General features: G+C 38.2%; 1 protein-coding gene across 3 annotated transcripts in view; it reads right to left on the bottom strand.

Annotated features, from left to right (window-relative positions):
• CUL5 (cullin 5) overlaps positions 1-15,251 on the bottom strand; it is a 100,709-nt gene that overhangs the window by 39,542 nt on the left and 45,916 nt on the right. For all 3 annotated transcript variants that reach the window (XM_086679213.1, XM_025927963.2, XM_086679212.1), the window contains 4 exons: positions 13,268-13,444; positions 11,303-11,444; positions 9,349-9,494; positions 9,185-9,265 (listed from right to left, as the gene is read on the bottom strand). In XM_086679213.1, the coding sequence (XP_086535339.1) occupies positions 9,185-9,265; positions 9,349-9,494; positions 11,303-11,444; positions 13,268-13,324 (426 nt within the window). In that variant the 5' untranslated portion in view covers positions 13,325-13,444. The remainder of the gene's footprint in view (positions 1-9,184; positions 9,266-9,348; positions 9,495-11,302; positions 11,445-13,267; positions 13,445-15,251) is intronic.

Raw genomic sequence — 15,251 nt, forward strand, 5'->3', positions numbered from 1 at the left:
AAGAGGCAGTGGATTAAGGGTAGGAAAAGTGTATTTTGTTTTTAGTTTAAAATAAATTGAATAAAACTTCTTTAGAAGTCATTTTTACTTACTGGTTTACTTGTCTTTATACATCCTTCTCTATCTGAATGTTAACTCTGTAGGAAGCAGGACTTTGTTTTGTCCATGAGGTACTCCCTCTCCTCCCTCATCAGTAACAGAGACTAACTACATATTTACTGACTAACTGAGTGCTCAGTAAACACACATTCAAATGGTCTAATGAAAAAAACAAAACAAAACAAAACAAAATCTAGAGGATTGTGATCTCTAGCTACAGGATCCCGTTCCTCAATAAACCCAGGGCATATTCACCAACAAACAAACGAACAAGTCCTTAGATTGTAGAATGTCTACCCTTATCCCACGGGCCATCCCACTGGAAGAAAAGCAGTCCAGTGGAAAAAGCTCTAGTTCGGAGCCAGGCAACAAAAGCTGTAACTCATCATTACCTATCAGACACTGAAGACAATGATTTTTCACTGCTTTTCACCAAGTGCTTCGTAAGTAGGGTTCTCTTATGTATACACACTGCCTTCCCCAAAATTCTAACTTAAAACACCCTGGAGTCTTCTAAGTATACAATCTTTTAAAAACTGGAGAGGGCTCTCACAACTAGCTCCCCTCTGACTCTACTGTCAGATTATTCTAATAACTCAGGCTCAACATCTTTTAGTCATCCTACAGGTTATTAAAATGTCTTTTAGGGAACGCCTGTCTGGCTCAGTTGGTAAAACATGCAACTCTTGATCGCGGGCTCATGAGTTCAAGCCCCACACTGGTCATAGGGCTTACTTGAAAATAAACGAGTAAAATAAAATTTCTTTCAATTATTCCTTCAAAATGTCTCTTACATGCCTTCCTTTCCATTCATTTATCATCACGTACCTAGTTGAAAACCTTTTACTGCAGTGTCAACAACTAAAAGCAAGTTGCTTTTTGCAGCAAAAGTTGCAAGTTGCCTCTTTAAAGGTCATACACACCACGGCATATGAATCTTCCCCAAGTGCAGCTTTGATCCCCTAGTCATCAACTTTCATGGCTCTCCAATACCAGAGCACTGGTTCCCAAAGCTTTCAGACCAAACAGCCCTTTATAGAGCAAATCCTGACATGAAATTTACCTATATTGTTTCAAAAACATTGATATAACTCTCTAATCATAATATACAGCAGACATCAAAGGAAAGTTCTTTATAATAAGTCAGTATGTATTTCAACCTGTAAATTCTTGGGCACAACCAAATGAGAAGATACAACAGAGCAGTCAGATACTTTCATCTGTATGTGGCATTGCTGGGAATGCGACAACCAGAAACGCAGTCCCACACAGGTATGCTGGTGACTCAGACACCATGAGCAGTACCACTACAAGTGACGGAAGTTTCTGACAGTAAAAAAATTTTTAAATGCCAAACAGCAATAAAAATATTATCTTTCCCCAACTAATACAATAATATTATCCCTGGAAAATAAAGTGTATTATTAATATCATGCAAAAATATTTTGGTTTATACGTAAAATAAAATTCAGTTTTAGACCCAAGTATAAACAAGATGCTCCCTTACATGAGTGGCCAGTGGGACACGGACCGTTACTTCTGGGATGTGATCCAATCTTTATGTGGGACCACCAGAGCACTGGGACATGTAGCATTCCTGACCCCATTCACTAAAAATCACTGTGACAACCAAAAAAACCCTCCACAAATTTGGATAATACTTCTTAGAGGTAGATGTTACCTCCATCGAAAACCTCTGGCCTAGAGATTTCAGCTCAAAATGAGTTATCCTAGTTCAAAAATATTAATCTAGAATTCAACTGTTCTCCACTTTTTTCCCACCTTTTGTGTATGGGCATCTGTATGCTGTGATAACTAAATAACTCACAGCATTACTAACTTTCCACTGATTCGTCCCTGTCATAATCTGCTTTACTAACGACAAGCAATTTCAAGTAAAAGTTGAATTAGGATAAATCTACCAAAGGATCCTAAAGATATTATTCTTGTTATACAATAAACTTAACATTTAAACATTCTACACATAAGAAACTGAGAGGAAGATCCTGGCAGTAACTTTATTGGCTACATAGGATATGTCAAAATCCCTTTGGGGTACAAATGTTTATCCATTAAAAAAATGGAACTTTGTGTTCATTCCTAAAATGGAAGAATGGTGTAACGTTAGGAACTCTGTTAAATGTGGTTTACTGAATTAGTTCAATGAAGGAAAATGCCATGTGATCAACTCCACTGATGCTTTCCAAATTAAAAAGGCATTCTTCATAATCTGCTTTTTTTTTTACATTTTATTTTGATTTTAGCATTACAAAAAAGTTGCAGAAAGAGCATAGAGTGCCTACACATTCCTTACCCGATTTCCCCTAACAGTCGTCCCACACATAACTACAGCACAACCATCACAACCACGAAAACAGCACACTACATCACCTAACCACAGACCTGACTCTAAACTCACCGTGTTCCCACTAAGGTCTCTTCCCTATTCCTGCATCTTATCTACACGCTCACCAGTGCCCCCTGGGCTGGGGCAGTTCCTCGGTCTCTTTTTTTTAATCTTGGCATTTAAAAAAAATTTTTTTTAAACATTTTTTCATTTTTTGAGAGACAGAGCATGAGCAGGAGAGGGGCAGAGAGAGAGGGAGACACAGAAGCCAAAGGCGGCTCCAGGCTCTGAGCTGCCAGCACAGAGCCCAACGCAGAGATTGAACTCACAGACTGTGAGATCATGACTTAAGCTGAAGTCAGACGCTCAACCGACTGAGCCACCCAGGCACCCTTGATCTTGGCACTTTTCAAGTTTTGATGAGAATACCACAGAAATGAGGTACTCTTCTCAAGGTACATCATGTCATTATGTCCTATTACTGGTAATGTAAACCTTAATCACCTGACAAAGACAAGGTCTTCTGGGTTTCTCCATTGTAAAGTTACTATTTTTCCCTTAGTAACTGTCCGGGGGAATATACTTTGAAACTACTAAAGTGGTCCACTTCACCTCAAACTTTGGCCATTAACTTTAATATCCATTAGTGAAACTTTTCTACAATTACTACTGTGATATTTGTCTAATAGTGATTATCAATTGCCCTCCATATTTATAAGGTGGAAATCTCCTGTGAGAATGAGTTTGAGTGGCGCCTGGGTGGCTCAGTTGGTTGGACATCCCGACTTCAGCTCAGGTCATAATCTCGCAGTTTGTGAGTTTGAGCCCCGCATAGGGTTTCTGTGCTGACAGCTCATAACCTGGAGGTTGCTTCAGATTGTGTGTCTCCTCCTCTCTCTGCCCCTCCCACACTCATGTTCTGTCTCTCTGTCTCTCAATAACAAATAAATGTTAAAAAAAAAAAATTAAAAAAAAAAGAATGAGTTTGAGCATTTTCTTTTTTTCTTTTAGTATTTTTATTTATTTTTGAAGGAGAGAGAAAAAGACAGAGCATGAGTGGGGAAGGAGCAGAGAGAGAAGGAGACACAGAATTCCAAGCAGGCTCCAGGCTCTAAGCTGTCAGCACAAAGCCCGATGCAGGGTTCAAACCCACAAACTGTGAGATCATGACCTGAGCCGAAGCCGGATGGTCAACCGACTGAGCCACCCAGGCACCCCTAGTTTGAGTATTTTCTGTGTTTAATGGCCATTATTAGGTATATATTTCTGTGATTTGTCTGTATCTTTTTCCAATATTTTTCTTTCAGGTTCTTACTCATTTTTTGTTCCTCAATTTTTCAAAGTTCTTTATATAGCAGGGCTAAGAGGCCTCTTTGTGATATATGTCACAAATATGTTTTCCCAGATTGTCAGTTTCCTTTTGACTTTATGATTCTTTTCATAATTTTTAAAATCTAGTCAAATTTATCAATCTTTTCTTTTACTGACTCTGAATTTTGAGTCATGTTAAAAAGACACCAAGGTTAGGGGCGCCTGGGTGGCACAGTCGGTTAAGCGTCCGACTTCAGCCAGGTCACGATCTCACGGTCCGTGAGTTCGAGCCCCGCGTCAGGCTCTGGGCTGATGGCTCGGAGCCTGGAGCCTGTTTCCGATTCTGTGTCTCCCTCTCTCTCTGCCCCTCCCCCGTTCGTGCTCTGTCTCTGTCTGTCCCATAAAAAAAAAAAAAAAAAGTTGAAAAAAAAAAAAAAGACACCAAGGTTAAAGAGGAACTCTTCTAGGACCTGTATGACTGAATGCTGTAATACACAGAGTCAGCTTTTTCCAAATGGCTACCGAGTTGTTCCATCACTATCTTTTTTTTTTTTTTTTAAAGTTTATTTATTTTGAGAGAGGGAATGAGAGAGAGAATCCCAAGCAGGCTCTGCACCACCAGTGCAGACGTGGGGCTCAAACTCACCAACCATGAGATCATGACCTGAGCCAAAACCAAGAGTCAGAGGCCTAATGGATTGAGCCACCCAGATGCCCCTCCCATCACCATCTTTTAAAAAGTTTATCTTCACTCCCAATGATTTGAGATCCAACCTTTTTCACATAAAACTCTGGACTTTCTACCCGATCCCACTGGTCCACTATGCATTTATGTGCCAATATCACATTATTTTACAGAAGATGTTTTAATGTCTGATGGAGCTTGCTCTGCACAGTTTTTCTTTACCAGTATTTTCCTGGCTGTTCTTACATGTTTATTTTTCCACACAAACTTTCATATCAACTTGTCCTAACTTTATTAAAGTTGTATTTTTGTTGGAATTATGGTGAATTTGTACATTCATTTAGGGAAGAAATGACATCTTTATAATTCTGAGTCACAGAATTTAATAACAATAGATGTCTTGGGAAGTCTGGGTGGCTCAGTCTTAGGTTAACTGACTCTTGGTTTTGGCTCAGGTCATGATCTCACGGGTTCGTGAGTTTAAGCCCCGCATTCAGCGCAAAGCCTGCTTGGGATTTCTCTCTCTGCCCCTCCCCCACTTGAGCTCGGTCTCAAAAGATAAACATAAAAAATTAAAAAAAAGAAAAAAGAATAGTCTTTCCAATATTTCAAGTCTACTTCTGTGTCTTTTTGAGTGTGTAAAAAGTTTTCCTCCTACAGGTTTCACACATTTCTTGTTAAATTTATTCCCAAGCATTTAATTTTCTTTGTTATTACCATAGTGAGATTTTTGTTAATATTATATTCTATTTATTATTTATGCATAGGAAGACTATTAGTTTGGTACATTATTTTTACATCCTACTACTTTACTGAACTGCTTTATTTTTTGAGTTAATTTTATCACTGATGGTCTGGAGTTTTCCAAATACACTATCAAATCATCTCTAAACTTAGAGTTTTACTTCTGCTTGCCCATTCTTATTACTGCAATTGATTTCTCTAGTCTAAGTGCAAAGGCTGATACCTTTGCATACAATACAATGTTAAACAGAAATAGAAATAGTGGGCACCCTTGCCTTGTTCATGATTTTAGTGGAAAGGACACTGGTGTTTCTCCATGAAATAAGATACTGGCTTTAGGACTATGGTATACAAATTTCTGATAATATTCATAATAAAAGATGAAGAAGTGAATACTTCTTAACCTAACAAAATGCAAACATCAAGCCAAACTCCAACACCATGCTTAGTGATGAAAATGTGGACGTATTCCCATGAAAGACTGAAAGAAGACAAAGATCCCCAATATTTAACATTTTTCTAAAACTAACTATTAATAGATTTAGTCCATTGAAGGAAATAGGAGATGTTAACATTAGAAAGGAAGAAGTAAGCATCATCATTTGCAAATGATATCATCAGCTGCTTGGAATATGCAGGGTAACAAAATAAAACTCTTATAAACAATGAAAGAATCCAGTAAGCTGTTTAGTACTATATTAACATTACTTGAATGTACATTTGATCTTTATTAGGGTTGGCCTCACAACTGGGTACTACCTGGGTGAGAGTTCCTCTATTATAGAAAACATAACAGGTCCAAAAACGTGTTTTCCTGCATATGTTAAAAACTAATCAGGTGTAAAAAACTGAGGATGATTCATACTAACTAAAGTTGATTAACCATAATAAATTGCTAATTTACAGAGAGAAAAAAGTGCCAAAAACATACTTACTTTAATCTTAAATTCTGGAGTGCACTACTGTGTACCCCACATGAAGTGACCGTAACAGTAAAATATATTCTCCCTATATTATGACTGTCCTCCATTAAAAAGAATAGTTTGCTATATAAGAACATAGCACGGCATGTTCTGACTTCTAGAAATTCTTCTCAGAGAATTTTAAGTCTGCTTTGAATTATTTGTAGTATGGAAAGTGACTTGTTTCTTACTAACTATTCAAATAATACTGTTCATGGGCACCTGGGTGGCCCAGTCGGTTAAGCATCTGACTCTTGATCCCAGCTTAGGTCTTGATCTCAGGGTTTTGAGTTCAAGCCCCATCTTGGACTCTATGCTGGGCATGAAGCCTACTTCAAAAAAATAAATAATAGTAATACTGTTCATACTTTATTTGTATCAGGACTTGGTGAGTTTTTGTTTACTGTTCCTTCCATCACAACATACTTCAATTTAACACATCATTTCTCTCTGAAAACAGAAACTGTAAATTAGCAATGTAACAAATATTATATACACAGTATCAGGGCCTCAGCTCAGTGAGGTATATAAATAGTAATGCATCTGCTTTAAGCCTGAAATTCCCAATGTTATAATCAATCCTACAGTTTTGTACGTGGTATGTCCTCTGTACCAAATTTTGTTGTACAAACAACACATTGGTTGCTGATGAATACTAATCTATTGTTAACAGAGTGATAACCTTTGAAGAAAAAGATGGCAACAGTAATTTGGAGAGGGCATGACAGATTTCTGAAAGATTTCTGAATTGCTGGTAATTCTTGTTATGGTGATCTTACAGGTATGTTCACTTTGTGATAATTCATACTTGAGATTTCTGTGCGCTTTTATGTATATACATTATACTTGAATCAAGTATATTTTAATTTTTAAAAATAAGCAGAAAACTGAAACAAAATAAAAACAAACCACACAAAAAGACCTCCAACATCTCCAATAAAGTGCAATTTCTCTGGAAGCATGCTATATTGCACTTAGGGTCTCTGTTGAAAACAGTAACAAAAAAACTTATCTTTAAACTCTAGAATCATTCAGCTTGATGAGATCCTCACACTATGTGTTAACTGTTGAAGAGCAAATTCACATCTTCTATTTTAACTTTTTCTGTGTGCGTGTGTGTGTATGTGTTTCAAAGTAGAAAGGGAGGCTCACTTGTTCTATACAAACTGTCATGTGTATTTGAGTATCTCTGCCTTTCTCATTCTCCTTTTCTTGCTTTCTCTTATTCTTAGACCACCTATAGCTGAATTTCCTGAAGTCTCATATGCATATAATACAAATTAAGCTGTATAAACCAGAGCAGAAAAACAATGCTACCTTACAAAACTGCAACATCCCCACCCAGACGCTCCAGGCACAAGGATCAACTCAAACTCCTCACGCTCACTCATTATTTCTTCTGCACCATCCAGACTTACTCTTCCCCCAGGCCAAAGCCCCAGAAACACCCGGACGGACTCAGTTCCCTTTAATATCTAGCCCCACCCACAGACACCAGGTTCCATTTCTGGGAAGCCTTTCTCTCCACTCTTCTGGGCTATGCCCCCACTGCTACAGTCCTCCCTGGTGCTCCCAAACCCCAGCATCAATGATCATAAAAACCACCCACCTCCTATTCTTCTCTCTTCCCCATTCCAATGAACCTTTCATCCAGTCATGTCCTCTCTCTGAAGGACAGCGCTGAGCGAGGCACCTGGCTTAGAAACATTCACTGGCCTTCCCTGCACTGTGAATGAAGCCCAAGCCTGGCTTTCAAGGTCTACACAGAATTCCTACAAATAACCATGAAATTAGCCCACTTTCCTGACCAATACGAGAGTTATTTTAACCACTAAAAGAGGACACATACTGTATATTATGAAAAGACAAACATAAAAACCAAAGGAAAAAAATCTAACTCAGCCTGATTTCTGAACAAAGAATGAACATGACTATCATTCAAGACCGAAGAGCCAAAGAAAAGTCAGAAGCAAATAAATAAATCAATCCATCCATAGCTGAAAATGTTTGGTTACAGGGAAACATGAATGTCGCCACCCGGAATGCAAATCTAAATCTAGCTCCTCATCCCCAAAGACTGAAAAGAACTACAGGAAACACTACTGCTATATGTGAGCAATTTCCGAGACTCTATGCAAGCTTGATTCTTACTTCCTTAGGACAGCACGTTAAGGTCACTCTCCATGTAGAAGAAAACAGCGAGGACAGATAATAGAGCATGGCTATGATCTCTCATCAGTTTCACTTTTTTTTTTTTTTTGAGGAAATTACAGTATAAAAACACCAAAATAACAATATAAAGACTGATGTTCTCTGATCAAGTAGTATTTTATCTCACAAGATAAGGTTTGAAAACATCCTCTCAGAACAAGAAAAAAATACCCTCCATGGTCACTATTTCAGTGATCACAGCCACTTTACAGAACATAATTATCGTGAATTATAAGGATCCACTATATCTCTAGGGAACATATTTTACTTGCAACACAAACATGGTTAACTTCGGATACGCATAAAACAATACAAGGACACTGTTTAAAAATTAAGTACATTAGGGGCGCCTGGGTGGCGCAGTCGGTTAAGCGTCCGACTTCAACCACGTCACGATCTCGCGGTCCGTGAGTTCGAGCCCCGCGTCGGGCTCTGGGCTGATGGCTCAGAGCCTGGAGCCTGTTTCCGATTCTGTGTCTCCCTCTCTCTCTGCCCCTCCCCCGTTCATGCTCTGTCTCTCTCTGTCCCAAAAATAAATAAACTTTGAAAAAAAAAAAAAAATTAAAAATTAAGTACATTAAATGTAGTGAAGCCTGGAGCAGGGATGGCAAATAGATCTCGTCTTGCACGTCAGTTCAAAAGAACAATGAGTTCTGAATAAGGTGTCCTCTGAAGCCGGGATACCAGGGGAGAGACTGTCCTCGATTAGTAATGTTGGCCAGAGATGAGAGAAAGGAGTCGGAAGACCTGCACCACACATTTGCCATCCCTTGGCTACCGTACTTCAAAGAATCTCAAAGAATACATAATCACAAAAGTACTTACTGCTTCAACAGAGTTGCATTCCCGCCTTGTTTCTAAATAACGTAGTGCTCGTTTTTCTTCTTCTTTCAATTTAGCGTCTGCCTGCCCAGAAGCAAAATAGCAATCATTTTTAAGAATATCAAGAGAGCAGCTGAAATTATCACATATACTAAGTTCCGACTTACATATTTCATATAATTCTGTACACCATTTTGTTGTAAATACGAGGGTGCCTGTGTTCTATAAAATCTCTCTGTGGAGTCCAAGTATGCCTTCTCAAAATTATCCCTATAAATTTGAAGCTTATCCTCAGGATTAGAACAAAGGTTAACTGAAAAACAGAAAATAAAATTTTACTCTAATTATGTTTCAAATCAGTATTTTGAGTACAATAATTGAAATAACAAATAGTGAGGGGTCATTATGTGCAAGGGACTGTGACAACGCTCAAGAGAACAAATATAATACAAGACCCTTCTCCATAACAGACTTAAAATGGTAACAGCATAAAGCACTAAAGTGACAAACAGTACAGATAACACGGGCTATTGTATTTCTGCATAGGAAAGGGCATGACTTCTAACTAGATGGTCAAGAAACCATTCACAGATGAGATGAGATTTGAGATGAGTCTTAAGGGAAAACTAGAATTTACACAGAAGCTAGTAAAATAAGCAAATAATCTGAAGTACAAAAATCCCAAGGCCAAGTCAAGGTATAATGACCAGGTAGAATGGGAAGTTAGGAGTGGCTGTGGAGGGGTACATGGGTGGCTGAGTCAGTTGAGCATCAGACTCTGGATTTTGGCTAAGGTCATGAACTCTGGGTTTGTGAGTTTGAGCCCCATGTTGGGCTCTACACCGACAGCATGAAAACTGCTTGGAATTCTCTCTCTCCCTCTCTCTCTCAAAAAGAAAAAAAAATAGGAGTGGTTATGAAAAGTCTCGAATCTCAGGTTAAGTAACCTGAATTCAGCATGGTGTAACCACTAAATGGGTAAAATCAAATAAAATACTACTTTAAAATTAATCTCATGAACAGTACATGGGTCAAATGATAGTAATAAGGTCACTATAAGACAACTGTTTCAAAAGTCCAGAAGCAGAGTTTACACAGTATAAACTGGTGGTAGCTGATATAAGAGGAATAAATTTCAAGGACATGGCTAATGAAAGCCTAAACACTATGATATCTCAAGAAGTATGAGGATAATAGAGAAAGCCAATCAAAGATAACTGCAGGTTCATTAATACAAAAAATTCTTGGGGCGCCTGGGTGGCTCGGTCAGTTAAGCGTCCAACTTCGGCCCAGGTCATGATCTCACGGTGTGTGAGTGCGAGCCCCGCGTCGGGCTCTGTGCTGACAGCTCATAGCCTGGAGCCTGTTTCAGATTCTGTGTCTCCCTCTTTCTCTGCCCCTCCCCTGTTCATGCTGTGTCTCTCTCTGTCTCAAAAATAAATAAACGTTAAAAAAAAAAAAAAATTTAAAAAAAATACAAAAAATTCTTACTGAGGAGTACTTTGTGCCCACGTTCTACATCCAGTAAAGATACAGTGTCAACAACAAAGTTAACTGAACTAAATTATGATGACAGGGAGGCACGGGTCCTATGAATCAATGTGAGAGGGACCTAAGCTAGCCTGGGAATTAGGGAAGGCCTCCAAGAGGAAACAGAGGATGCAGATGAGCTAGAAGACAGAGGGAGGAGGAGGAGGAGTGTTCTCAGAGAAAACACTGTTTCTGACTTAAATAATAAATGAGAAGAGCACTGCCAGAAACTGAAAAGTTCAGAGAGGAGTATGTACATGAAATAAACATACTGTCTGAAAATATAAGCACAAAATTAGTTACCACCTTTAGGAGCTAAAGAATCAAATCTGCATTTCTCTAATTCAGGCCACTAAAAGGATTTGCCAGCCTAGAAATGAGTGACATGGAGAAAACAAGTATTAACCACACAAATATGGGTTTTTCTATGTGGCCTCGAAGAGATTTCATGCCTTCTGTGTACTCTTAACAGCATCTGGCACTGAACACAGACGTGACTCTACGCTAGTACACATTAACTCTGGCAGTACTATTCTGTAACTGTCTCAGCATTTCCAGAAAAAATTATGATCAGGAAAGTTCAGAACATACCATAGGATTCTCTTACTCCAATGACCAGCTGAGAATCAAAAGCTTCTCCTAATCTTTCAGCATGTACCAGCTTCATTGCACTATCCTGGAGTCTGTTTTTTATATTTGAAAAGATTGACTCATTCCATGTATCAAGCATGAGCTAGGATAAAAAGAAGTATGAAATCATTGCAATTATTAATATACTAAGTACCATACAGACACACAAAAACTTTAGCTATAAATACTAAAAAAAGGAAACCACATTCTTAGGCCTATATTCACTTGAATACTTCAGGGAACTAGTATATTTAAATTTGGTAAAAAACACATGGGAAATGTTAAAGAACACATTTCAAAATCTAACGTAAATGGATTTGAATTCCAGCTCTACTACTTATTCACTGGCTTTCCCATCTGTAAAATAGTAAAAGAAAGAATACAAATCTTAAGTGGTTGTTGTAGAAATTAAATACAGTAATACCTGGAAAAGGTTACCTCCCCTACAGTTACAAGGTTCCATTTCAGAAATACTGGTCAGTGTTTGGAATGCTCATGTGCAGGTTTGTACGAACACGCAATAAATGCAAAAAGCGCTGAATGAAAACCTGCCTGATACCAGATCTTAAAAAACACACGCAAATCCACCTGAAAGATGTTCCATTTAAATGATGGAAATATTACACACATATCCATACGTATTATCATTCCAAGTAACTGGGTCAGATACAGAAAATATATTAACAACAACAGTAGCATCAATAACGACAAAAATAACAGGTATGTAACATTCACTACGTACCTAGCACTGCTCTAAGTACTTTCCACACGTAACTCATTTAATCCTCAATACCGATATATAGGTGTTATTATCTCCTTTTTAGAAATGCAGACTCAGAGGCACTGAGAGGAAAGCTAACTCCCCACATGCATACAGCTCATTAATGGCAACACTGGGATTTGAATCCAACAACTATGGTCTCAGAATCTACGGTCTTAATCATTAAGTGATGCTGATTCCTGTAATCAGTAGGGGATGGCAAAAATTAAAAGAATAACGGAAAAACAAGAGAGGACAAGATTATGGAACTGAAAATTAAAAAGCACGTAGAAGTATTTTTTTTTTTTTGGGGGGGAGGGGGATAATTTCTCACATTGCAGTTATTTCTACCACCCGAGAACCACTGGGTGTCTAAATTTACAGCATCCCTGTCGACATCAGCACAAATTTTAGAGCTTGGAAGGGGCAGGAATGCCGAGGCAACTATTTGAGGGCCTGAGTTTGCATTCAGCAAGTAGCAAGTCGTTTAAAGTCCAAGAGGCATTTCGTACTTTTCTTTCACTTTTCAAATCTATGTTTCTATTTGATTCTCAGAAGCAAGAATACATATGAGAAATGAGGACAGGGAGCTTAAGTCATTAAGGATTGAAGAGTTGAAAAGAACACCTGAGATTCCACTTTCAGAGCTGAGTTCTTTCAATTAAATCACAAGGAGTTCTGGACACAGAACTTTTAACTAGAAACTATGCAAAATATGAAAATAAACAGTACATGAGTTCACAATAACTAGAATCAAGTAAAAAGAAAAACATAATAGCAGCTTAGTCACAATGAAACACCAAGATACGAGAAGGTAATCTAATGAGAGATTTTTGAAAGAGGAAAAAAGTAATGTAATCTATAGGAAGGTAAAAGTACAAAGAAAGAAGAAGGAAACAGAATACAGAAGATAAAACTAGGAAAAGGCAGTGATGTCTGAAGGCACAGATCCGCAACTCAACACCACGTGGGATAACGAAACAGAAGTGCAGCTCAATGCGGTTGGAAGAAAGACAGTATTATTCAGTAAAACCCAGCAAGAACTTAAAAGGAGTTTATATGTGAAGTAGGAAAGCCCACTTAAAGTCTAAATTACTTCCTAAAGTTGTAAAATAACCCTCTTTCTGAAGACTAGTCAGGGGGACAAAAAGCAAAAATAAACTTACTTTTCGAACAATACTGTCTTCTACGGTTGATTTTTTATTGCTGCCCTGTTTACCCATTAAAGTAATCTCCAGTTGACAAAAAGGCTTCGGTAAAATATCACACTGTGTAAAGAATTTTCGCCATTCAACAATGTATGCTTTTAGCAAAGCTGTATCATCTTGATGGCTCAGTACTCGCTGGAAAAAAAAAAAAGAATTATATGAATTTGAAATACAGGTAGGTGCTTGAAAGAATAACAGAACATAGCCATGCTATAGAGTATTTTATTTACTGTACAAACTATATTATACTCAAGAAATTAAAACATGTATATATCCAAGAAAAAAACACGTTCACAAAGACTTACTACGGCAATCATTTTGATATATACATAAAATCATGATGTATACATGAAACTGATCAAATGTTATATGTCAACTATATTTCATTTAAAAAAAAATCCCAAACCCTCTATCCTTAAGCTATCACCTTTTTATCCTCCCCACTACCATTCCCATCCATCCCTTTCCTGGCCCTAAGCAACCATTCATTTGCTTTTGGTGTCTATATATTTGCCTGTTCCAGACTTCCACATGAATGGAAACATACAATATGTAGACATTTATGACTGACTTCTTTCATATAACAGTTCTGAGGTTCACCCAAGTCCTAGGACCTATCATTACTTTATTCCTTTTATGGCTGAATTTTATCCCATTTTATAGATATACCACATTTTATCTATCGGTCCATTGATGGACATCAGGGTTGTCTCCACCTATTGGCTATCATGAATAATGCTGCTATAAATATCCATATCCCCAAAAAGTTCATAAAAAACCTGTGTACACTCACCAAGAAAGAGAGGACTGAAATAAACAACATCAGAAATGAAACAGGAGACATTACAACTGATAACACAGAAGTACAAAGGAGTGGGGCTCCTGGCTGGCTCAGTCAGTAGAGCACGTGACTCTTGATCTCAGGGTTGTGAGTTTAAGCCCCACACTATAGCCTACTTAAAAAAAATTTACAAAGGACTATAAGAGACACTGTGAACAATTATACGCCAACATATTCAACAACAGAGAAGAAATGGATAAATTCCATAAGACATAAAATCTATGAAGACAAAAGAAATAGAAAATCTGAACAGACCCAATCACTAGCAAGTAGACTGAATCATTAATGAAAAATCTCCAACAAACTAAAGTCTGGGACCAAATGGCAACAATGGTGAATTCTACTAAACACTGAATGAGAATATCAATCCTTTTCAAACTCTTCCAAAAAACAGAAGAAGAATAAACACTTCCAAACTCAGTTAATGAGGTTGGTATTACACTGATACCAAAAACCGGTAAGGATGGCCCAAAAGAAGAAAATTATAGGCCAATATCCCTTAAGAACATGGGTGCAAAACTGCTCAGCAAAATATTAGAAAACCAAATTCAACAATACATTGAAAGGACCATACACCATGATTAAGCGGGATTTATTCCACGGATGCAATGTTGGTTAGTTCAGCACTCACAAATCGATCAATGGGAAACACCACATTAACAAAACGAAGTATAAATCTCATATAACTGGAGTGCCTGGGTTGTGAGGTTGGTTAAGCGTCCACTCTTGATTTTGGCTCAGATCATGATCTCACAGTTCAGTTAGTGGAATCAAGCCCTGCACTGGGCTCTGCCCTCCATGCTCTCTCCCTCTCTGCCCTGTCCTCGCTCACATTCACAAGTGCGCATTCTCTCTTGGTCTCTCAAAATAAACATTAGAGAGAGAGAGAGAGAGAGAGAGAGAGAGAGAGAGAGCGCGCGCGCGCACGGGGGAGGGACAGAGAGAGAGAGGGAGCCACAGATTCCGAAACTGGCTCCAGGCTCCACACTGTCATCACAGGCCCCACGTGGGGCTTGAGCCCACAAACCATGAGATCATGACCTGAGCCGAAGTTGGATGTTTAACTGACTGAGCCACCCAGCCTCCCCAATAAATAAACAT

The sequence above is a fragment of the Puma concolor genome, chromosome D1 (genome assembly GCF_028749965.1).
Source record: "Puma concolor isolate L17-30 chromosome D1, mPumCon1.1.hap2, whole genome shotgun sequence".
NCBI lineage: Eukaryota > Metazoa > Chordata > Mammalia > Carnivora > Felidae > Puma > Puma concolor.